At 40.4% G+C, this 25,880-nt stretch overlaps 2 protein-coding genes across 2 annotated transcripts in view; one reads left to right on the top strand and one right to left on the bottom strand.

The window, feature by feature from the left end:
• The window catches only part of METTL24 (methyltransferase like 24), a 98,053-nt gene that overhangs the window by 56,199 nt on the left and 15,974 nt on the right, over positions 1–25,880 (top strand). The gene's annotated exons all lie outside the window — the stretch shown is intronic.
• Positions 3,295–3,714, bottom strand: LOC132018510 (signal recognition particle 14 kDa protein-like). The gene has a single exon (XM_059401487.1). It carries the CDS (start codon positions 3,712–3,714, stop codon positions 3,295–3,297), a length of 420 nt encoding a protein of 139 aa, XP_059257470.1.

Genomic DNA, 25,880 nt, shown 5'->3' with positions numbered 1-25,880 from the left:
CAGGTCATGATCCCAGGGTCCTGGGATCCAGCCCCACATTGGGCTCTCTGCTCAGCAGGGAGCCTGCTTCCTCCTCTCTCTCTGCCTGCCTCTCTGCCTACTTGTGATCTCTGTCTGTCAAATAATAAATAAATAAATCTTTAAAAAAAAAAAACCCAAAAGCACCTGGGTGGCTCAGTGGGTTAGAGCTTCTGCCTTCGGCTCAGGTCATGATCCCAGGGTCCTGGGATCGAGCCCCGCATGGGGCCCTCTGCTTGGTGGGGAGCCAAATTTCTCTGCCTGCTTCTCTGCCTACTTGTGATCTCTGTCTGTCAAATAAGTTAAAACAACAACAACAACAATAAAAACTTCGAACCCAGAACCAACCTTAGAGATTCTCACTTAGTTGGTCTGTCATGGAGCCCGGGAAGCTGCCTTTTCAACTGACCCACCCCAACTCTAACCCAGGTAATAGGAAGATCACCCTGGGAGGGGCCTCAGCATGTAGAGAGGGCTGTGGGGCCTCAGCCTTCCCTTTGCAAATCTCCCCCCCCCCCTCCTGTGTGGGAAACCCTTTAAATAAGAAGGGGGTTGAGAGTCTGTCCACTTCTGCAGCCTCCTTCTCTGTCTCTTCACTGAGTTCCTATGTCCTCTGTGCCTCGCTGTTCCCTATGAGAAGGTGTGGGATATGAGCCGTGACTCTTTGAGAAGGTCGTACAGGCCAATACGCTATATCGGTGAGAGAAATGAACGAAGAATTTTAAGGAGAGCAGAATTATGATGTTATGTAAAACAAAGCATTTTGACTGAGTGTTGCATTTTTGAGATTTTCAAAGGCACCTGCCATTATTACAAAAGGGGAGGGTTCCACTCCTGCAGGAAACGAGCCTCTGGGGATCTGGTATTTGGTTTTCTTCTCTGCTGTGTACCAGGGGAGGGTGTAGTTGTCTGAGGATTTTGTCATTTTGGCAAAGTTTTGGGAAGGGGAGCCAAAGGAGTCCTGAGGGAGCAGAGGGGCTGTAAGCTTTGGGACCGGTGAAGGTTTCCGTCTATGTGACTTTCTTTTGCACAGAATGTTTTGTTCAGTGTTACACAGCCCAGTTTCACCGGGTCATGCAACTCCGCCAGTTCCTCTCTCTTGTGTTAGAAAGTGCTTAATGCCTTTTGACAGTAAGTGGCCCCAGAACTTGCTAATCTATTGGTGAATCCTCTGAGGGATTGTATTCCTGAGCAAACCCTGTGAGGTCACACCCCGGCCAGCCATTTCTGACCCGGGAACTCAGCCGTGCCAGTGCTCAGAGGTGCCCTGCATAACCAGCCACCCATGAAACAAGCTCCAGGGACTTGGGGGAAAAGTGGCCATGGTTTTATTTGGAGGTAAAAGCTGATTTATCTTCCAGCCAGCGAGGAAGGTGTCACTTGCCACTTTTTAGTTAAAAACATAAGGACATTATAAAAACACTGATTTCCTAGCATGGAGTGGCATTCAACAGTTTTGCAATTAAAATGATAATGAAACATTTCTTGTGAGAGCCTCTCTTTAAAATCAGCACGCCATTAGAAGGAATTATGTAAAGCAGCCTCTCTGTTCCAAGTTTTATTTTAAGATTTAATTTATTCCAGATTCTGCAGGAAAAAACCATCCATGTGACAAGCCTGCTAACAGATGTCAATTTAGTTTTATAGCACATGCCTGCACTTCAGAGTCAGAAAATGGAGATAATTCATTTCGCCTGCTGTTTATTACATGACACAGCTTCGTAACACTACGCCCTGGAGGATAGCTGATTAATAACTTACGGGCAAGCTACTTATCACCTGCTTTCGTCTTCTGCAGTGTTGATTGTAAGCCTTATTTCACATTACCCTTTTGGATTAAGAGAGGTTCTGGAAAGAGCAAAGGTGACAAAAATGGATTTTTCTCTTTTAATTTCATCTAGGTCGAAAGACAGATTATATGGTGATAAAGAGAAATAAGAGAAAAAATAAAAATTACTCAACCCGAAAGAATGAAATCTCTATTATATTTTTTTGTGTGGGGGCACCTGGCTGGCTCAGTGGGTTAAGCCTCTGCCTTTGGCTCAGATCGTGATGTCAGGGTCCTGGGATCGAGCCCCCGCATCGGGCTCTCTGCTCAGCGGGGAGCCTGCTTCCCCCTGTCTCTCTACCTGCCTCTCTGCCTACTTGTGATCTCTCTCTCTCTCTCTGTCAAATACATAAATAAAATCTTTAAAAAAATTTTCTGTGTGTGTGGTGTTGGTGGATAAGACAAAGTAGTTCTGTAGGGTAAATACTATATCAGAGTCAGCCATAGTAGGGACTCTTCCCTTCTTCATAGTCACAGGGTCCACTTCACTAGGTTGACATGCCATAGTAATTATTGGTGTATATGTCGGTCTTCTGTTCGTAGTCCCATCTCTCTGTCCGGTCCTTTCATCCGTCCGTCCCCTCCTCCGTTCATCTATCCATTCAATACATATTTGTTAAATATCTTCCATATGCAAGTACCTGTGCTTAAATAATGAAACTACAGGGGAAAAAGTGTCTCTCTTTTTTTCAAAGATTTTATTTATTTATTTGAGAGAGAGAGAAAGAGAGAAAAGCTCATGTGTTCCAGCACACACATGCGCTTGGGCCAGGGGGAGGGGCCGATGGGGAGGGAGGAGGAAAGGGAAACAAGGAGAGAATCCCAAGCAGACTCTGTGCTGAGCGTGGGTCCCTGTGCGGGACTGGATCCCATGGCCGTGAGATCACGACCTGAGCCAAAGCCAAGAGCCGTTTTTTTTTTTTTTTTTTTTTAAAGATTTTATTTATTTATTTGACAGACAGAGGTCACAGGTAGGCAGAGAGAGGAAGGGAAACAGGCTCCCTGCTGAGCAGAGAGCCTGATGCGGGGCTCTATCCCAGGACCCTGAGATCATGACCTGAGCCTAAGGCAGAGGCTTTAACCCACTGAGCCACCCAGGTGCTCCAAGAGTCATCTGTTTAGCTGACTGAGCCACCCAGGTGCTCCAAGTCTCTTTTTGATTAGGAAAATTTTAAAAATGCGGTAAAATATATGTAACATAAAATTTACTATCTTAACTATTTTTCAAAAAAATTTTTTGTGGGTAAATACAAGTTTAATGATCCACGGCTCTTCACCTGGATGCAGAGATTTTATAATCCCAGGATATACAACCATGCAACACAGACCCATCAGCCAATTCTAAAATAAACTTGGCTTTTTACAACTGTCCTGTAACCACTCAGCCCTTCTTCCATCCAAAATGACCCTCAACCCACCTGAAAATTTATTGTAGGGGAGCCAGAAACCTAGCTTTGAGGCCAACAGTAAAAACCATGGGAAAAATAAGTAATTCGGTGGTTAGCTGGTGAAAGCAGGGTATCTAGAACCCTTCCCTGTGCTGCTTTGCTCTTCCTGCTGTCATTCTTTCTGGTCCCCTCCTTCAGCCCATCCGTGTTAACTCCTGGTAGGTCTGAGTAAGCCAGCCATCTGAAACTCGGGTTCCCTTCTTTGGAGCTCGCCATGGTGCTGATCTTCTCTTTCCCATCAGGAGCTCTGAACAGACACTTGTCCAAGGGCTCAAAGCCTTCTACAGAGCCTTTCCTTGGAATGGGTTTAGTGCGACCATCATACTTCTTCTGGGTGATGAACACACTGCCTGACAACTGGCATTTCTTCAAGAGTCTGGTCAGCTGTGTCCTGAACTGCCCGGTCTCTGGCAGCGCCATTCCAGGGCAGCTAGCTCCCCTGCCCAGCTTAACTGTCTTTGAGGGTATAGTAATGCTAAGTATTGATCTCCCTCAAGCTTAAGGTGGGGTTATGTACTGATAAACTCATTGTAAAGTCAACGTAAGTTGAATGTACATTTAACACACCTCACCCACAGGACGTCATAGTTTAGCCTAGCCGAATCTAAAGGTGCTCAGAACACTTAACTAATCTACAGTTGGGGAAAATCATCTAACGCAAAACTTATTTTATAATAAAATGTTGGCTATGACATGTAATTTATTGAATACTGTTCTGTAAATGAGAAACAGAGTCGTTGAATGGGTACACAATGGTTATAAGTATATGGGTTGTTGATCCTTGTAATCATGTGGCTGATTGGGAGCTGGATGGAGGATCCCACTCCAGACCACTAGCCTGGGAAAAGATCAAAATTAGAATAGAATATGGTTTCCACCAAATGCATATTGCTTGTGCACCATTGTAAAATTGAAAAATCATTAAGTTGAACCATTGTCAGTTGGGAGCCATCTGTATACCCACATCAATGTGCACCCAATCTCTAGAACACTTTCATCTTGCAAAACTGAAAGTCTCTTCCCATTAAACATTAATTCCACCCCCACCCTGTAGCCCTTGGATACCATCTTTCTATTTTCTCTTTCAATTATTTTGATTATTCTAGGTACCTCACATAAGTGAAAGCATGGGATGTTTGTCTTTCGTCACTCGTTTATTGCACTCAGCACAATGTCCTCAGGGTTTATCCATGTTGTAGCATGTGATAGGTTTTCCTTGTTTTTTTTAAGGCTGAATAATATTCCCTTGCATGTATAGGCCACATTTTGTTTATCTGTCCGTGGACCATGGGGTTTGCTTCTGCCTCTTGCCTATTGTGAGTAATGCTGCTATGAGTATGTGTGTACACGTTATCTTTTTAAGACCCAGCTTTCAGTTCTTTTGGATACATACCCAGAAATGGAATTGCTGCATCCTATGGGAATCTATTTTTAGTTTTTTTGAGAAACTGCCTTACAGTTTTTCAGAGTGGCTGTACCATTTTACATTTCCATAACCAAGTCTCTTAAGATTTAACATGTAGCTAAAAAACCAGACATGTGATCCTGTAATGAGTGCTACGAAGAAGTGTGATGTGCTGCGGGAGTATTTAATAGAGAAATCCAATCCCAGATGCTATTTACTTTTGTATTCCTGATGACTAGCCATAGCGGGGACTTGATAAGGTGGATATCCCTTGGTGCTTAGACCCTTTCCTTTGTTTCTTTCCTGATATCCAGCTGTCCTCTGTTCTGCAGGAATGGCACTGGAGGGCTAGGAAAGAACTGAACAGATGACTACCTTTGCCTTGGTTGCCTCTGTTGATCTCTGGCAAAAGTATGGAAAGTATTTTGTAGTAGTGATCTTTTTCTTACTCTTTATCTCATCTAATACTCAAAGATGTTGAGATATTTCCACCAGATCAATCCCTGCCTTTTCTTTGGGGGAGAAAAGAGAAAGCTGCCTATAGATGTAAGATCAAAGTGGAGTGGAGTGAGGGAGTGGTGGGGTATTCAGGGAGAAAATGTTCTTTCTATTCTTAGAACACTGCTTCTAGTCCCTAAAGAATTTTGTTCTGTAATGATAGCAAAAGGGCCTCTTGCTCATTTTCTCATTTGGCTTAAATCAGTAGCATTTTGCTCAATTCCGTGCTATTTATAGATATCTTAAATTGCAATTTAATTCTTGAGATTTTTAAAGGGAATTTGAGATCTTCAAAATGTATAGGCATTATATTTGGAGATTCTTAACTTCTTGCCTCTGATTTTATAAAAGGAATTTGTTTCTCTGACCCCCCAAGCCAATGAAATACATAGTTATTATTCTACCCAGTTTTTCGTTTTGTAGGCAATTGAGACAAAAATGGGGCCACAGAAATATTTGGCACAGCTCTTTCCTTTGAAATTTATATTGGTTTTTCTGTTTGCCATGGCAGTATTATGATGATAAAGTGCAGAGATCCAATTATCTGTCTGAAATAAGTCCTGAGGGGTTCCCACAGTTGCCCCACTCATGTTATTAGCACAGGAAAATAATATTGGTGGCATTAACAGAATGCTGTTTTGGGGGCAAGTGGCTGGTATTGGGCCATGTTGTCCAGCAGTAGGGTCGGTGGCTCTCAGCCAAAAAGACCCTGCCACCAGCTCTATCTCCTGTTCGTTGGGTGTACAGCAAAAGTGAGTTAAGCCTTCTGAGCCATGTTTTCTTTTTCTGTGAAATTGGGATGATAATACTGTCTGCTCAAGACAGTAGGGGTTAAAGACCAAAAGTCTGTAAAGAACCTAACACGATGCCTGGTCAGTTGCTCCCCAGATGGGAGCTGTTTTTTTAAATAGTTACTAAGTTGGACTGATTGGAATGGTTTTAGGTAGTATTCAGATACCTGGAACGGAGTATTATGGTTTGGGCCATTTGGTATATTTTATTTTTCTCTGCTTTCTTCATAATAGTGGGGAATCTCTAATAGGTCAGCGTTTACTTCAGAAAATGTTAAAGAGAATTCGTGTTCTGGAATGGATTTTGGAAGTGCTTAGAACACAGTGGTATGAATCAGATGTCCAGACCCCACTGCAATTGTCTGTAGGATCGATCTTCCTGCAGTGATGGTCAAAAATGTAGTTGATGTGCATTTCAGATAGTCCACCTGCTTTGTGACATTGGTAGAAATCTAGTAGTTCAGTTTTCTTCCCCATGTCCATCTCTGGGGCATAGTACTTAAAGTCCCACAGGCTTATTGAGTGTATTGTTGGGAAATCACTTGGCTGGTGAGCACTGATGTCTTTGGAAGTATTTATGTAGCAATGATTCTTTAAGACTTCAATTACATTTGCCTTATGATGTTGTATTTTCTCTAGGTTGACCTCTCTGTCTCTGAACTCCCCTGTTAAATCATTTTGCCTCCTTTTTGGAGACATACCCATTATGATACCAACAGTTGGCCGAACTAAGTGCTCAGGAATATTCCAGATAACTAAATTTTCTTACTAAATGAAAAAGGTGCTGTTGCTCATCTCTGTCTTTATTGTTCCTCTCCTGTGCTCCCTACTCTGGTAACTATGATGGAACTCAGCTGTTGAGCGAGGTCTCAATGCAGTTTTCCAGCTTCTTCCTTACCTACCTACAAGTATTCTATGCTCTAGCCTCATGAGGCAGTTTGAGTTCGAAGTTGCCTGAAGTTTCTCACCCCATGGAGCTTCAGTCGTAATTCTTTTTATCACTAATATTCTCTCAGTTTCTGAGCAAATCAAAGTCTCACCTGTCTTTCAAGTGCTAGTCCGAATGCTCTCTCATCCACAAAGCTGTTCTTAAAACCATTTAAGATTTTTAAATTACATAAGTGGTATTTCTCCACTGTAGAAAATTTAGATCATAGAGAACACAGAAAGTAAAAGGGGGACAATTAAAGTCACATGTAATTCTACCATAAAAATAACAACTACTAATACGTATATTTCTTTTCTTTTAGACTTTTTCTTACTATGGTAAATATATTTTCACAGAATTTAAGTAAGATCGTACTGTGTATGCTATCTAATTATTTCCTTTCTGTTATGGACTTTATTTTTTTAGAGCATTTTAGGTTCACAGCAAAATAGAGGGGAACGTATGGAGATTTCCCAAACGCCCCTGCCCCCCATAAGCACAGCCTCTCCTGTTATCAACACCACCACCCCTGCCCCCTCCACACACACTTCCCCACCCCGGACTAGAGCAGTACAGTTGTTATAACTGATGAACCTACGCTGACACATTGTAGTCGAAAGTCTGTAGTTGATGCTACAGTTCACTCTTGGTGTTGTACCTTCTGTGGGTTTGGACAAATGTATCAGGACATGTATCCATTATCATGGTCTCATGCTGAGTAGTTTCTCTGCCCTAAATATCCTCTGTCTCTGCCTATTCACCTCCTCCTCCCACTTCCCTAAACTACTGGCAACCATTGATCTTTTTACCATCTGCTTAGTTTTTCCCTTTCTAGATTGTCATACAGTTTAGATGATCAAGTATGTGGTCTTTTCAGATTCACTTCTTTCACTTCATAAAATGCATTTGTTTCCTCTGTGTCTTTTCATGGCTTGATAGCTCATTTCTTTTTAGCCTTGACCAATATTCCGTATCTGGATGTGCCACAGTTTATTTATGTATTCACCCACTGAAGGACATCTTGGTTGCTTCCCAGTTTTGACAATTATGAATATACCTGCTATAAATATTCACAGGCAGGTTTTCACGTGAACATGTTTTCAATTCCTTTGGATCGTATGGCAAGAGTCTGTTTAGTTTCGTAAGAAACTACCAAACTGTCTTCCAAAGTGGCTGTACCATACCGTTATGCATTCCTATCAGCAGTGGATGAGAATTCCTATTCATCCTTCCCAACATTTGCTGTTGGCAGTGTTCCAGATTTTGGTCATTCTAATAGGGCTTTGTGCTCTCTCATAGTTGTTTTAACATACATTTCTCTGATGACATGTGATGTGGAGCATCTTTTCACTTGCTTATTTATCGTCTGTAGATCTTCTTTGGCAAGTTGTTGAGGTCTTTGGTTCATTGTTTTTTTTTTAATTGTTGAATTTCAAGAGTTCCTTGTATATTTTGGATAATAATTCTTTACCAGATGTGTCCTTTGTAAATGTTTGGGGTTTTTTTTCCTAGTCTGTGGCTTATCTTTTCATTCTCTTGACATTTGCTTTCACAGAATAGAAATTTTTAAATTTCAGTGAAGTCCAGATTATCAATTCTTTCTTTCATGGATTGTGCTTCCGAATTACATGTGACTAAGTAGTTCTTTTTTTTTTAAATTAAATTTTATTTTATTTTTCAGTGTTCCAAAATTCATTGTTTACACACCACACCCAGTGCTCCATGCAATACATGCCCTCCTTAATACCTACCACCAGGCCCACCCAACCTCCCACCCCCTCCCCTCCAAAAATACCTCAGTTTGTTTCTCAGAGTCCACAGTCCCTCCTGGATTGTTAAACCCAAGGTCATCTAGATTTTTTTCTCTGCTATCTTGGAATTTTATATAGTTTTGTGTTTCACATTTAGGTCTGTCATCCATTTTGAATTAATTCTTGTGAAGGTGTAAGGTCTATTTTTAGATTTTCTCTCTCTCTCTCTCTCTCTTTTTTTTTTTTTTAAAGATTTTATTTATTTATTTGACAGAGAGAGATCACAGTAGACAGAGAGGCAGGCAGAGAGAGAGAGAGGGAAGCAGGCTCCCCGCTGAGCAGAGAGCCTGATGCGGGACTCGATCCCAGGACCCTGAGATCATGACCTGAGCCGAAAGCAGCGGCTTAACCCACTGAGCCACCCAGGCGCCCATCTCTTTTTTTTTTTTTTTTTGCATATGGAGATCTAGTTGTTTCAACACCATTTGTTGAAAGACCATATTTTCCTCCAATGCTGTCGTTTGCTCCTTTGCCAAAAATCAGTTGGCTCTATTTATTTGAGAATCTGTTTCTAGGCTATTTTGTTCCATTGATTTGTTTGTCTATACTTTTGTCAATACCAATCTGTCTTGATGACCGTAGCTTTATAGTAAATCTTGAGGATGGATACTGTCAGTCCTCCAGCTGTGTTCCTCTCTTTCAATATTGCACTGGCTAGTCTGGGTCTTTGTCTTTCCATATAAACTTCAGAATTAGTTTGTTGATATCCACAAAATAAGTTGATGGAATTTAGATTGGGACTGTGTTGAATCTATATCAAATTAGGAAGAACTGCTATCTTGACAGTTTTGAGTTCCCCTAATCACAAGCATGGAATATCTTTCCTTTTATTTAGTTTTTATTTTATTTTGTCAACAGAGTTTTATGCTTTTCCTCATGCAGATCTTGTACATATTTTGTTAAACTTATACTTAAGTATTTCTTTTGCTTCTGTCTCCTGAAAGTGATTGTCAAGAACTGGTATAATTTCCTCCTTAATTGATTGCAAAATTAATTGGTGAACTCATCTGGGCCTGATCCTTTCTGTTCTGAAAGTTTACTGATTATCGATTTAATTTCTTTAGTAGATACAGGTCTATTCAGATAGTCTATTTCTGCTTGTGTGAATTTTGGCAGATTGTGTCTTTCAAAAAACTGGTCCATATCATCTAACTTTTCAAATTTGGGGGCACATAGTTGTTCATAGAATTCTTTTATTATCCTTTCAATGTCCATAGGATTTGTAGTGATGTCCCCTCTTTTATTTCTGATATTAGTAATTGGTGTGCTCTTTCTTTTTTGCTTAGTTACCTTGATTAGAGGCTTACTGATTTTATAATCTTTTCAAGAACCAGCTTTTGGTTTCACTCATTTTCTCTATTGATTTCCCATTTTCAATTTTATTGATCTCTGTTCTAATTCTTCTTTTTTTAAAATTTATTTTTATTTTTTATAAACATATAATGTATTTTTATGATCTCTGTTCTAATTCTTATTATTTCTTTTATTCTGCTTACTTTGGATTTAATTAGCTCTCTTTCTAGTTTCTTGCTATGCAAACTTAGATTATTGATATTAGATCTTTCTCCTTTAACATAGGGATTCAGTGATACAAATTTCACTTTAAGCACTACCTTCACTGCATTTCACAACTTTTTTCTTTTTTCTTCTTTTTCTGCATTCCACAGATTTTGATAAGTTGTTTTCATTTTCATTTATTTCAAAATATTTAAAAATTTCTCTTGAGATTTCTTTTTTGATCCCTGTATTATTGGAAGTTTGCTTATTAATTTCCAAGCATCTGGGGATTTTCCAACTATCATTCTGTTATTGATTTCTAGTTTAATTCCACTGTGATCTGAGAGGAGGCATTGTGTGATTTCTAGTCTTTTAAATTTGTGAAGGTATGTTTTTTGGTCTAGAATGTGGTCTCTCTTGGTAAATGCTCAATGTGAGCTTGAGAAGAATGCATAATCTATTGTTGGATGAAGTAATCTTAGATATCAATCATATACAGTTGATTGGTGGTGTTGTTGAATTCAACTATGCCCTTACTGATTCTCTGCCTGCTGGATCTGCCATTTCTGATAGAGAGGTATTAAAATCTCTAACCATGATAGTGGATTCACCTATTTCTCTTTGTAAGTCTATTAATTTTGGGGCCACATAGTTTGACACTCTGTTGTTAGGCACATGCATGTTAAGATTGTTATGTCTTCTGGGAGAATAGACCCCCTTTTCATTACATAATGTCCTTCCTTATCCCCGATATCTTCCTTGCTTTGAAGTCTGCTCTGTCTGAAATTAATATAGCTATTCTCACTTTCCTTTGATTAGTATTAACATAGTAAATTTTTCTCTGTCCATTTACTTTTAATTTATATGTGTCTTTGTATTTAAAGTAGGTTTCTTGCAGATAGTATGTAGTTTGGGTGTATTTTGATCCATGCTGACAGCCTCTGTCTTCTAGTTGATACATTTAGAGCATTGACATTCAACGTGATTATGATATAGTTGGATTAATAATACCATATTCATTACCGTTTTCTATTTCTTGTCTTTGTTGTTTTTGTCTTCCATTTTTCCTGATTTTTGTGGTTTTAATTGAACATATTATATGATTCCACTTTTTTATTTTTTAGTGTGTCATTTTATACTTCTTTTTAAACTTTTTTTGTGTATGTATGAGTGGTTGCCCTAGAGTTTGCATTACACATTTATAGCTAATCCAAGTTGACTTTCCAGTAATAGTATCACTTCCTGTAGTGTGAGTACCTTATAATAACAAATAATCTTAATTTCTCCCTCCAGTCCTTTATATCATCACTGTCACTCATTCTACTTACATATAAACATACAGTGTATACATGTGCACACACAATAAAATACCTTGGTGTATTGCTATTTTGAACAAACTGTTATCTGTTAGGTCAATTAAGAATAAGAAAAATACGGTTTTATTTTACCTTCTCTTATTTCTTCTACAAAGCTCTTTATTATTTTATATAGATCCCAGTTTCTGACCTATATAATTTTTCTTCTCTCTGAAGAATTTCTTTTAACATTTCTTGCAAGGCAGATCTACTGGTGACAAAATCCTTCAATTTTTGTTGGTCCAAGAAGTTTTATTTCTCCTTCATTACTGAAGGATAATTTTGCAGAGTACAGAATTCAGGTCAGTGGTTCTCTCAGTGCTTTAAATATTTTACTCCACTCTCATTTTTTTTTAATTAAAAAAATTTTTGAATATAGTTGGCATACAATGTGACATTAGTTTCAGATGTACAGTATAGTGACTCAGTATCTCTATTTGTTATGCGATGCTCGCCACAAGTGTAGCTGCCATCTGTTACCATACAACACTCTTACAATATCATTGACTAAATTCCCTGTGTTGTACCTTCCATCCCTGTGAGTTATTCATTCCATAACAGGAAGTCTGTGTCTCTTATCCTCCTTCACTAGTTTGTCCCAGTTTTTCTACCCCTGCCCCCTCTGGCAACCATCAGTTTATTTTCTATATTTTTGGGTCTATTTTTGTTTTTTGATTGTTTATTCATTTGGTATTTTTAGATGGAGATTTTTTATGTTAGATTTTTAAAACTTAGACTTTGTTTTATTGATCCTATGGCATTTATCTTTCTTGGTCTGACTTATTTCACTTAGCATAATACCTTCTAGGTCCATCCAGGTTGTTGCAAATGGCAAGATCTCATCCGTTTTAATGACTGAGTAATATTCCTCTGTGTGTGTGTCTGTGTGTGTGTCTCACTTTTTTTTTTTAATGCATTCATCTATGGATGGACACTTAGTTTTCTTCCATAATTTGGCTATTGTAAATAATGCTGCAATAAATGTAGGGGTGCATGTATCTTTTCAAATGAATATTTTCGTTTTCTTTGGATAAACACTCAGTATCCTCCACTCTGTTCTTGCTTGCATATTTTCTGACAAGAACTAGGATGTAATTCTGATCTTTCTTCCTCTATAGGTAAGGTTTTTCTTTTTCCTTTGACTTTGCTCAGGATTTTTTCTGTATCTTTAATTCACTGTAATTTGAAAATGGTATGTCTAGGTGTAGGTTTTTGGTATTTATTTTGCTTGGTATTCTCTGAGCTTCCTGGATCTGTGGTTTGATGTCTCACTTTAATTTGGGAAAATTCTCAGTCACTATTACTTCAAATATTTCTTCTGTTCCTTCCTCTCTTTCTTCTTCTGTGTATGTTATACTTTAAGTGGTTGTCCCACAGTTCTTGGATGTTCTGTTCTGTTGAATTTTTTTTTTCAGTCTTTGTTTGCTTTGCTTTTCAGTTTTGGAAGTTTCTATTGATACATCCTTTTTAAAAAGATTTTATTTATTTATTTGACAGAGAGAGAACATAAGCAGGAGGAGTGGCAGGCAGAGAGAGGGAGAAGTAGGCTCCCTGCTGAGCCCAACTTGGGGCTCGATCGCGGGACCCTGGGACCATGACCTGAGCTAAAGGCAAATGCTTAACTGACTGAGCCACCCAGCTGCCCCAATTAATACATCCTTAAGCTTAGAGATTCTTTTCTAGGTTGAATCCAGTCTACTTGTAAGGCCATCAAGGGTTAGGGCTAGAGTTTCAGTGTTTTTGATCACAAGCATTTCTTTTTGATGCTTCCTTAGGATTTCCATCTCTGCTTACATCACCCATCTGTTCTTGCATGCTATTTTATTCATGAAAGCCCTTAGCATATTAATCATAGTTGTTTTAAATTCATAATCTGATAATTCCAGCATCTTTGCCATGTCTGTTTCTGGTCTTTCTCTTCAGATTGTGTCTTTTGCCTCTTACAATGCCTTGCAATTTTTCTTGACAGCCAGACCTAATGTATTGCATAAAAGGAACTGCTAGAAATAGGCCTTTAGGAAATGTGATGGTAAGGTATAGGGAAAGGGGAGGCGTCCTACAGCCCTATGATTAGGTCTGTCTTCAAGTAAACATCTGCCTCTGAACTGTGAACTTCTCAAGATTTTCTCAGTCTTTTTCTTTTACTTTAGGTGGGACAGGATGGCTCGAGTGGGCTGGAGTTGGGTATTTCCCTTCCTCTGGCTAGTTAGCCTCTAAGAATGCCCCTGCATGTGACGCTCAGGTTAGCCAGCGTCCCCTGAGGGCAGCCTTGTTAGGAAAAACAGAAGGGCTGCAGCATATTTAAAAATGATCCCCCCTCTCATGCCCTCCCAGAAACCTGAGGGGATTTTTCTCTGATGTTTCCTGTGGGAATAAGCTTAAACTCCTGAGAGTAAATCTCACAGTACTTGGGGGACCCTCCATGACTGGGTCTCCTCAGACTTGTCCACACTGAGCCTCGAGCAATTTGTCAATTACAGTTTGGGTTTTCCAGCCTTGGCTCTGTCTCCTGAGACTGTGCTCAGGGAAGCCAAGCCTCCCGGGGTTCTCTCTGTACTTCTTGTTCTCTAATCTCGGGGGCTGTGGTTTGCCCTGCGTCCTCCTCTCACAGATCCAAGAGGTGTTGATTTTTCAGTCTGTTCAGCTTTTGACTTGTTGCTAGGATGGAGTAGCAACTTCCAGCTTCCTACATGAGGAGTTGGAAACCAGACGTTCATCTGCTTTTGTTTTTTACTTAGCAGAATATCTTGAACATTTTCACATATTATTAGACACCTCATCTAGATATATTGCAGCGTTTTTTGTAATAGCAAAATTCTGGAAATAGTGTAGTTGTCTTTTAATCGGGGACCAAATAAGTCAAATCTCTATAAAACCCATACAGTTGCACTCTGTGACTGATAAAGAACATGCTACAGATCTGTATTTTATTGATAGGGAAAGATCTCCAAGATAAATCGGAGATTCTGGGATAGGAGGAAGACATTTCACTGCCTGTCCTTTTGAAGAATTGGAACATTTTTTTTATCATGTGTATTTTATACTTTTCCCATAACACTTTATGAAATGCCTACCTGCAGTGTAATTTTTAAGAGTTGTGTATATTCTAGTGAATAATCAGAGTTTATTTTATTTTATTTTTTAATTTTTTAAAAGATTTTTATTTATTTATTTGACAGACCAAGATCACAAGTAGTCAGAGAGGCAGGCAGAGAGAGAAGAGGAGGAAGCAGGCTCCCCGCTGAGCAGAGAGCCTGACGTGGGGCTCGATCCCAGGACCCTGGGATCATGACCTGAGCTGAAGGCAGAGGCTTTAACCCACTGAGCCACCCAGGTGCCCCTATCAGAGTTTATTTTAACCAGTCAAATATTTTAGACATGTACATGGATTATTTTCTGTTTTTAATTACCATAAACTGTGCAGTCAATAGGCAGTTCATATACATGGCTAAATTATCCTTAAGAGAGTTTGTACCATTTCATTTTACTGGGATTCTTCTAGTCAATGTGATTGCTTGCTTTTTTGAATTTCTATAAAGTTTTGTTTGCATACCTTTTATGCAGTGTAGCTGGATTTTTTGTATCATAATTATCTGGGTACTTAGTGTAGCTTTGTGATACACTTTGTGTCCCCCTATGGTACACTATGGAATTTCCGAGATGGGGAGCTGTCATACTCGTTTTTTCTCCACTGCAGCACAGAGCATAGTGCCTGGCCCATGCGCAGGGTGTAGTAAGTAAATACAGGTGCAGGGAATTGAGTTAGTTTCACACTGTTAATGAGCAGCTTTCTAAAATGGTGGTAGTGAAATCGCTGGGCTGGCTGAGGGTCCTGAGATCATAGCCTTCTTTATCGACCACTGTCCTCTTTGAGGACCATCGCCAAATGCCAATACCTCTCATGGAACCATCTGACCAAGTGATCATTTTACCAGGAGAAACCACGACTATATATATTCATACTATAAAGTCCCAACAAGGACCACAAGTCACCAAGCTGTAGGATTAGACAAGATCGGCTACTTCAGGTTTCCCCATTAATAATTGGTTGCCACCTTCCATTTCTTTCTCTTCTCTTGGCCCTTGGTGGCCGACAATTAGCAGACCGTATGAAGGCTTAAGGAACACTGATGAGTTTTGTCATGTGGACAATTACCTGGTTGCAGTGTAGTCCCCCAATATACTACCAGGTAAGCTGTTCCACACGTTACAGGTCACAGATTAAGATGCTTGAATCACATGGTTTATGGAATCCATTAAATACGCACCATGAGAAATAAGGGGAAGAAATGGAGCAGGTCCGTGTTTTGGCATTGGGAACAAGTGAGGTAGAAAGACTGCACTGCATGAGTTCTAGTTTGCTGGTCAGTCACAGACCTGCTCTCCTTCCTCATCGCCCCCACCCCCTCCCATCATCTTCCTCCCTCTCCCCCTCCCCTTCTTCTTCTCTCATCAGCCTTCCCTGCCAATGGTGTCATAATGAGGAACAGAGTTGGGGTTTAGAGCAGGGGGGAGCTCAACTGGAGAGACACAGAGACAAGTGTGTCAGGTGACAACTACAAACTCACTAATTGGTCTATGAGCAGCTTTGAGTTTTATTTGGCAGAATACCTGTGGGGCCAGAATGAGTATAATCCATAAATATTGGGTGACTCATATGCCTCATGTATATTTAAGGTTTAGTAACAATTTTAATGTTTACTCAGCATTTCTATCTCTGTATATGTTCAGCTCATGTCTCTACGTATTTTACTTATGCTTAACGTTTCCTGGCTTACTTCCCTATACCTAACACATCTTGTAAGTGTCACCTCTCCCATTTGATCTCTCGTTTTCTACAGCAGAATGGACTATTCTCAAATACAGCAACAAATGAATGTTACTTGTTTGAAACTTAACATTGATAAGAGCGTGTTGATTAACTTTGTTTTCACCATTAATCTACTTCAGACCTTGAATGCTCAACCACCCCTCTCCAGTGTTCCACAGGAGCCTAAATTAATAGGGCCTTGTTCGTAAAACAGCAAGCAAAGCGAGGTATTTGACAATACTGTAAAGTCATTCTGAACTTCACTCTTACAGTATAGTAATTTGTTGTAGAAGATAGAGCTGGGTGTGCACTTATCTTAGGACCTTCTGTGAAAATTGTTTTCATTCTTTATTTTTACTTTTTTTTACAGTTTTAATTATTTATGGGGTGCCTGGGTGGTTGAGCGTTGGTTGAGCGTCCAACTCTTGGTTTTGGCTCAGATCATGATCTCAGAGTCATGAGATCAAGCCCTGAGTCTGGCTTTGTGCGCAGCAGGGAGTCTGCTTGGGATTTTCTCTCTCTCTCTCTCCCCGCCTCTGCCCCTCTCCCCTCACTCTCTCTCTAAAATAGGTAAATCTTAAAAAAAAAATTTAAAAGCCCACAATATTTCTTATATGAATCTGTCCTCTTAGCATTCAAGTACCTCAAACTGGATCTGCAGAAAGTTATTTTGGCAAGTTTATAAGCCCCGTAGTGCCCAAGACAATGATTTATGACAAGTAGGAATTTTTCTCCTGTCGTTAAATTCTGGCTCCTTGAGCTCTTGCTGATCAGCTAATGCCTATCAATGCAGAGCTGGTTCTGCCTCAGGATATCAGTCTGAAGGACACAGTCTCTGGTCTCAGGCATAGGACAGCCAAAATCTTAAAATGTCATAGAATGTTGAATTCACCAAATCGCCTATTACTGTTTCCTTAGCCATTGGTCTCAGTTTCTTCCGCTGATCTAGATTTGAACCCAGGTGGGTTCAGAGAAGAAAGTAAAGAGTTACAGCACAGCCTTGTCCAGCTGCCTTCCTTGTAAAAAGTGGTACTATGCAGGAAGCCAAAAGCATTAGCAAAGAAACATAAACAAAAGGTATATTCTCCTCACCGTAAAGTCAGCTCTCAAAATGCCTTTTATTCATTCAACAACACAAGGGGAGGGGGAAGAAATGCAGAAATGCAAAAGTCAGGGCCTTCAGTGAAGTAACTGCTTTGGCCTGATAGGGTTCTGGAAGCAAGAAGGTTAGGGATAAGGAAGCAAGAAGAGTAGCACCCACCCTGGTGGACATGCACTGCGCAGAGCACTGGGTGTGGTGCCTAACAGAGAACCTTGGAACACTGAAAAAAAATGAAACAAAATTAAAAAATAATAATAACACAAAAAAAGGATAGGGATTCAGCCAACGGTATTTTTGTATAAACAAACTTGTGCTAACACTGATGGCACTTTCAATAAGCCTCCCATGACAGTTACCCAGAGTCTGTTCCCTCCTGGCGGGGCTATAACAAGCAAGAGCTGAAGAAAATTGATCGTGTACAGAAAACCCAGTATCATTCTTTATGCTTCTTATATATATTCTGTTACCAAGGATATTCTTTCATTAATGCTTCAGGGGAAGTCAGAATAATTTTGCATGGGTTAGTTCAGACTGGAATATTCCTACTTATGTTTTTTAGACATGCTAAGAAAAGTGTGTTTCATCAAGCAAACTCACTTACTTATGAGAAGATTTCACATCAAATGCAATAAAAATGAAGGCTAGGTTATTATGGATGAGAAAATCTCCCATTCAAGTAGAAGAATGCTCATAGATGGTGACAGCAAGAGATATTCAAGGAGCTTTCGCTTTCTGTAACAGTTTCCTGACAAAGATTCCTATACTCTACCTTCAGCTGTACTTTTGAGAGGCTTTTCCATTTAGAGTGAATTTAACAGTCAGAGATATAATATAGGGTAGCAATTTCCAAGACATTATTGGATAGCAAAGCTTAAATGAATCCTGTTCCCTAGGCAACTGCATGGAGGGGTACAACATCCCCAGGCTCCTAAAAGGAAGTTTAAAGTTGCTACTATTTTCGGTCCTGGCTTCTTCTGGAAGTGGTTTTTATCCCTTGAAATGACTTTTTTATGTAATGAAGTTTGAGCCCTTTCCAACTCTTCTAACATTTAGTCTTCTTTGCGTCAGGACTCTCCACCCTTTGATCTCAGCACGCGAGGCTATAAAAGGAATGGCCATGCTGAAAATAAGATCAAATTTGGGATAGAAACTGGTACCCTGAAAAGTGAGGGTAGAGCAGAGCCGTTTCTAGCCACTCCGGGCTTTCATAATTTCAGGAAGAAAAGTTCTCTGGAGCTTTCTGACCCACTCAGTCTTTTTTTTTTTTTTTTTTTCATTTATTTTTGCGGGGTGCGGGGCAGCTAATATGTCATAGGACACTCAGATTATTTAGGGGCAAAATGTTTTAAATAGAAAAAGGTGATGGGATGGATACGTCTCTGACTTTCTCAGTAAGCGCCTGGTGTGAGTGCCCAGTGCCATCTGTTTGGGCATTTTTACCTTCCGGGTGCTTCCCTAGATACTGATGTGCTTTCTCACCTGTCAGTCTCTTCTCAGCATTTCCCCTCCTCATCCCCCTCGCCTTACTTCTTTATGTGTTTTCACAAGTGTATACACTGAGCAGCTGTGATTTTTGGAGCACTGGCCATCAAAGTGAGGTGCCTTGGGAAATCCCTGCAGACGTGCAGGGTGTGGACAACCTTTCAGAGATTTGGGGGGGGGGGTCCAGTTGCTGATACCGTCTCTTCCATCTGGGAGCTGGCCATATGTAGGGGCCCAGAAGCCGTAAGGAACTTCTGGAAGGCCTTCTAATAAAAATACCTCTTTAGTATATTTTGCCGGGTAGATTCAAGTGAATTAGCCACTCTTTTAAAAAGATATGTTGCCTTGGAAGATTGCGCCTACTCTTGTCCAAACATCAGTGATGTATGTTGTAGAATCTTACTTGTTTCTCAAATAGGAGACTCGGGCTGTTCGGCCGAGAGAGTGGAAGATGGTTGAGATGGAAGAGGGGCAGTATTTGGGTCTGGCTTGTGGTTCTCTAAGAAGCTTTGCCCCGCCGGTGGGCACACAAGAGCAAAGGCAGTGGGTGTGAAGTCACAGGAGGTGAAGGAGGAAGGCAGAGGAAGGCAGAAGGAAGAAACACTTGGGTATACTTTGCCTTCTTTGCCATTTGGGCTGAGGTTGTGGCGGTGCCCATCTGCAGAGCTTTCGGGCTTGCTTTGCTTGCGAAGGTCAGCCGTGGGTCGTTAGTGCTTGTTATGGACTAATACTCGCAACTATTTCCTGTTCCATGCTAGAGAAGAAGAGAGAGTGTTACTGTTTACTTTTGCTGGATGCTAGTGCACACTCTTTAGGTACTCAGCGAACCCTTTTTCAGGAACTCATCCGGTGACAGGGGAGCCATGATGGTGTCCTTGACCTCAAAGACATCACAATCATCTACAGAGCCGTGAGTGGTACAGAAATGGTATAGTAAGATGCCGGATACCACTGCAAGAGAAGCAGAAGACAGGAGCTCGCTCTTCTTGGGGTGGGGAGTGGTCAGGGAGGTGGCTCAGCAGAGCTGTTACTGCAGCTGGCTTTTTCAAACTGAAACGGAGTTGGTTAACAATTGAAGGTGGGGGGTGCCTGGGTGGCTCAGTTGCTTGAGCCTCTGCCTTCTGCTCGGGTCATGATCCTAGAGTCCTGGGATAGAGCCCCGTGTGAGGCTACCTGCTCAGTGGAGAGCCTGCTTCTCTTCCTTTTTTTGCTCCCCCTGCTGGCATGCTCTCTCTCTCTGTGTCAAATAAATAAATAAAATCTTTTTAAAAAATTGAAGGTGGGCGGGAATAGTCAGTGCAAAGGCACCGATGTGGTCAAGAGCATGGTAAATTCCAGAAAAGCGAAGAATGCAGCATAGCTGGCACGGAAGGTGATTTGTGGAGAGAGCAAGGACATGAGGCTGGGGCCAGGCCATGAGGGTCCTGGTGAGCCCGGCACAGGAGTTTGGATTTCATTTTGAAGCTGTAGGAAGCCTGCAGAAAGTCCTGAAAAAAGGGACTTAAATAATTAGCTTTGAAATTAGGTAGATAATTCTGGAAACACTGTGAAGGGTGGACAGTTCAAGGCTGAGCTCTCTTGAGAGTAGAATTCATTGGAAATATTGGGTGAGCAAGCATTAAGGGATTGATAAGAGCCAGTGCGGGGAAAGCGACATTAGTCAGCCTTGGCATTTTAGGAATAGCAATCATGTCTGTCAATCCCGGGCAAAATTTAAAGTGTAGGCGGGAATAAGAGACTTCTACTGTACAATTTATGTCTTTCTTTCCCAGTTGCATTTTTACAACCAACTTTTTAATAAAACAAATTTGTTTTGGGGGGAAAAAGTCAAATCCCAGTGCAATAAAATTAGAGCTATAGAATAAAACATTTTAAGACTATTTAATAATTCATTTTACAAAGAAATATTCATTTCTCAAACATTAAAAAATTCCTCTAGGGCTTGCTATAAACAAATTTGAACTGGGTGTTTGCCCATGAAGAAAACAGAACTATGTCACATTCCCCACAAACAATGAAAGTGGTTTTTTGCTCTGTCAGCGATTTATGATTTCCCTCCAGGGATCTAGTTAATCCAAACTGTTTATATCTTGGAATAAATATTTGATGCGTAGCCACGAACCGTGTCCTTATAACTGCTTTTGAACGTGGGTATGGAAATTACCCCCTAGATAACTGAGAAGTGACTTTTAAAAAGATAACTTCCTTTTGAACCATTTTTTAAAGTTCCGATGTGGGTCTCATTGATAGTTTCCAGCACATCGATCAAGAAACTCACAGCTGAAAGTCTAGCTTACCACACTTATTTTTTGGGAAACAGCAAACTGAAAATGTGTGCTCTTAACTAAACATATTAGGAAGCTATTTTCAGTATGAATTCATTAGTTAAACATCCAGTTACCAAGGAACTCACCCAAATTTGGCAACTCACTTCAGAACCAAGATGGTGCTGCTTTTGCTTCTTTCACAAGAAACAATAATTAGAACACGTCAGTCTCCGTATTTAGGAATTTATGGAAAACCCTGGTATGAGGGTCATTAGTAACTGAAAGATCTTCAACTTGCTAGTATAACGTCTTAGAAGAGATTTCCTTTACAGGAAGTTCAAGTGTTATTACATTATTTGGGGAAGAATAACATAATAACTATTTTTACATACTTCAAAGCTATCCTTGGTGCCTAAATGATGTCTGCCCGAAGCCACCCATTCCCTGAAATACGGAGCATCCGTTTCAGGGGAGGTCTTCATGGTGACAGGTTAACACGGACTGTGTGTCAAGTTCCATGAGCAGTGGGTGTGTATGTAGAAAACCGCATCCTACCCTTGGTTTCTACTGAAAAAAATGTCATCTGGAAAATTCTTCCAGCTCCAGGAAAATGCTAAAGGTTGGCTAAAGTTCATGGCTAAAGTTCCCAGGCGTCAGTGATTCTTTTAAAGAAAGAAGATGAATCAGAGGCTCGAAAATCCTGGGAGCCTCACTTTCAAGATGATCAAAAGAGCCACCATTGAAATCAAGCAAGAGGATGAATTTCCTGGTTGACAACCTGTAAAGCTTTCCTGATTGCCTTCATTCTCTTTCTTCTGGGCCAACAAACAGACTTACAACAAAGTCCATTATACGTATCGATCTCTTTGATTCAGTTAGAAGTGTATAGATTTGGATGATTTTCAAAGACAGGCAGCTGCCAAATCTCCCACAATGTCAATTAGTAGCAAACAAAGCATCAAATGTATCTTTTCACTTTAACTGCTGGGTGGCCCTTCTACTGTTCTTGCTGTGGAGCTGATGCATACAAAAGATTTTAGGGCAGTGGGAGAGGAGAAATCTAACGAGAAATCCTCGGCAAGCCTTGTCCTCCCCTATTTCACATCCCTTTCTTTGACCTCTTCCTTATCAAACAAACGAGGCTCAGACATATTTTGATCTTGTGTCTCATGACTCCTCCACTCTCCTATATCTGCTGTATCCCATCCTTTCTTTTGAATAGGCAGTCTTTCCTGCTTGTGCAATTCAGAGGTTGCCAGGTGTAAATCATAGATGTTGTAAAACGTGAAAAAAATAGACTTCTCACTAAATTCATATTAGCGTGAAAATACAGTGACAATTCATATTTTCCAGGAAGATCAGCTCTCATTTTGTCATGTAGTTCCACAGAGGGTAAGGTGAGTGGGCACACTTCCACTACTTTGGGATCAAAAAAAAATCCCACGATAGCAGAAGCTTGGGCTATTTGCAGACATCTCTAGAATACTCAAGATGTTGATTTGATCTTTGCCTGGAAAATAAGGGAGCTGTACAGGAACATTAAGAGTAGGTGCCTTAGGAGCACCTCGGTGGCTCAGCCGGTTAATGGTTGAACTTTAAAAAATATATATATTTATTTATTTATTTGACAGAGAGAGCGATCACAAGTAGGCAGAGAGGCAGTCAGAGAGAGAGGAGGAAATAGGCTCCCTGCTGAGCAGAGAGCCCAATGTGGGCCTCGATCCCAGGACCCTGGGATCATGACCTGAGCTGAAGGCAGAGGCTTTAACCCACTGAGCCACCCAGGTGCCCAGTGGTTGAACTTTTTATCTCAGCTCAGGTCTTGATCTCAGGGTTGTGGTTTCCAATCCCACACTGGGTTCTGCTCTGGGTGTGGAGCCTACTTTAAAAAACAAAAACAAAAACCTTTAAAGTAAACAAACAAACAAAAAACAAAAAACCCACTAGCGACAGATTTCAGAATTATATATACTATTCGATCTCAATCATCTGCTCCAATAGATATAGATAAAATATTACAAGAACGATAACCAGAATGTTAATGGTCATTTCCTCTTGGGACAGGGATTTTGGTAATGCTTTTTCTTCTCCATATCTTTCTGCACTTGGTCAATTTTTAACAACTCTGTGTCTTATTTTTATAAATAGAAAGAAACAAACAATAGCATCCCAAATTGTTATCCTCTACTAAGGAAGGGAGAAGCCTAGGGTAGGGGCGGGATGTCGTGTGTTTGTTGCTAGGTAGGTTAGGTCTCAAACAATGTTTTCATTTTGACAATTTAACTTGTTTGGTGTTGGCTGTCGGCCTGGCCTCTTCCCATGGGACATGAACCTGAAATTAGGAACTGAAGGGGATACGTAGTCCATTTTGGGTGTAGAGGGGATGAATCTGGGGGAGGAAACCCATCTTTAGCAGGAGCGGGGGCTCATGGCAGTTATTCCAGCCCACAGATGCAAATGGTGGTTTTCTCCTAATTGTGTATGCATATTAATTTGTATGGAACTTTACAAAACATGAGGTGGCAAAAAAAAAAAAAAAAAATTGTCCCAGCCCCAAATTATGCCTTTTGGTCATACAGAAGCTATGAAATGAATATACATGACAACGTTATTATTCTAGAAAAAGAAATAGATGGAACAAAGTGGAGAGGGCACTAGTTCCTGTGTGACTTGTGTGTGTGTCTTGTCTGAAGGCAGGCCTGACTGCTGCCTTTCTTCCCCAAGAATGGCAGCCTGTGGGCCACGCACAAGTCAGGAACTCAAGAAAGACTTCGCAAACATCTGCTTTTCTCCTGACACTTTTGCAACAGGAGCCATAAACCCAGAAACCATTGACAATGTCCTATTTTGTGTCTGCATCCCTGAACACTGGTGAGGGTATAAAGAACACGGTATTAAGAAGAGCCTGTTTTTGAGTCAGACCCAATTAGAATCCTGATGCTACTACTGCTGTGCGACCTGGGCTGGTTAGTTAACTTCTCTGAATCCCAGGCTTCTATGGAAACTGCTTGGATTTGGTTTTGGCTTATGAGCTGTGTGACCCACTAAGCCTCAGTTTCCCCGTCTGTAACATGAGGATAATAAAACACTTCATTTGTTGGTTGGGGGATTGAATGGGGGGCGTTGCATGGAAAGTACTTAGCGTGCTGCCTGGCTTGGCATACAGCAAGTGCTTAATTAAAGATGGCTGTATCTGTTACAGTGGATACAAGGTAAAAAGATACTGTGTTCTGAGGGGTGGCCCATCTAACACAAATATTAGGGCTTTGTACCCAGGAGGAGCGAATCAATGGTTATTTCTATAAGTCATTGTTTTTTAACATTTCCCCTAGGATGAAGTTTTTATTTACTTATTTACTTTTAAGATTTTATTTGAGAGGAGAGAGAGAGAAAGAACAAGTAGGGGGGAGGGGCAGAGGGAAAGGGACAAGCAGATTCTCTGCTGAGCTGGGAGCCTGACCTGGGACTCGATCCCAGGACTCTAAGATCATGACCTGAGGTGAAGGCAGACACTTAACCGACGGAGCTACCCAGATGCCCCTAAGATGAAGTTTTTAGATATAATCTAAATATCTGAATATTTAGCACGTTTCTTCGAGTACCTTATGGGTGATATCTGTATGTGGTAGTTGGGTACTGATTTTTTGTATATAAAGTTGTTTTCCTCCTCTCACTGTAATTGCTACATAAATTTAATAAGAGGTTCAAAACTGGTACACTTGTATTTTTTCTTGCAGGTCTTTTAAAATTCTTTTATTTTTTTCTTATTTTCTGGCTTTTAGCGATATATCTGTTTATAGTTTTTTCATTTAATTTTGTCTTTTCTCTTGTGTTGGGACTTGTGTTTACGTCTTGATTATAAGCAGAAGTGATTTTACCTAATCCTGTATTCTGATTCTGTATTATTTCTCATAAAGAGGGCCCTTAAATTTTAAGGAGCTCCAAGCTCCACAAAACCTCAATCTTCTCCAGTTAGAAATTACATTTGTTTTCCAGGTGAAAGACGACATCTTCAGCTTAAAATCATCTAAAGTGAATGTTATGGGAACATTATGAGACTGAAGATATCTGTATTTTCTTGTTTGCCTTGAGTCCTGGCTGAATTTTGCTTTCCTTCTTCAAGAAAAAGTATCTATGCTTTCAACAGAAATATACAGACGTGTAGAATTCAGTAGATTTTCAAAGTAAGAAGTCAGTGTCTGGCTTCTTAGGTATATATTACAATTTCAAACGAATAGAACAGATCAAGACGAGAACGATCCTTCAATTACATAATGCCTTAAGCCTGGGTCTCTCAGGCAAGAGGACTGACCACGTGTGATTTCATAGATCCATTTCCTTAGCTCATGATGAATTGGGGGGCTCGGGGAGGAAGGGAGAGTGCGGGGTTGTGGCCATGGGCATTTGGGCAGGAGAACAAGAAACATGGTTCTGAAGCGAAGAGGAGGCGGCAAGAAGAGTTGCGATCCCAGAATTAGAAAGTTGCTTACCAATTCCGGGGAAACAGTGATCTTCCGCTAGGTGGGGACTGCTGCGTGGATTCACTAATGACTTTACGGAAGGCTTAAGCTCTGGATAACTTCTAAAATAGACACCACCCTTTATAAGTAAGAATATGTTTGGGTGCCTGGGTGGCTCAG

This window comes from Mustela nigripes, chromosome 5, assembly GCF_022355385.1.
Source record: "Mustela nigripes isolate SB6536 chromosome 5, MUSNIG.SB6536, whole genome shotgun sequence".
NCBI classification, from domain to species: domain Eukaryota; kingdom Metazoa; phylum Chordata; class Mammalia; order Carnivora; family Mustelidae; genus Mustela; species Mustela nigripes.
The sequence above is the reverse complement of the archived record's forward strand: the minus strand, read 5'-3'. Positions and strand labels throughout refer to the sequence as shown.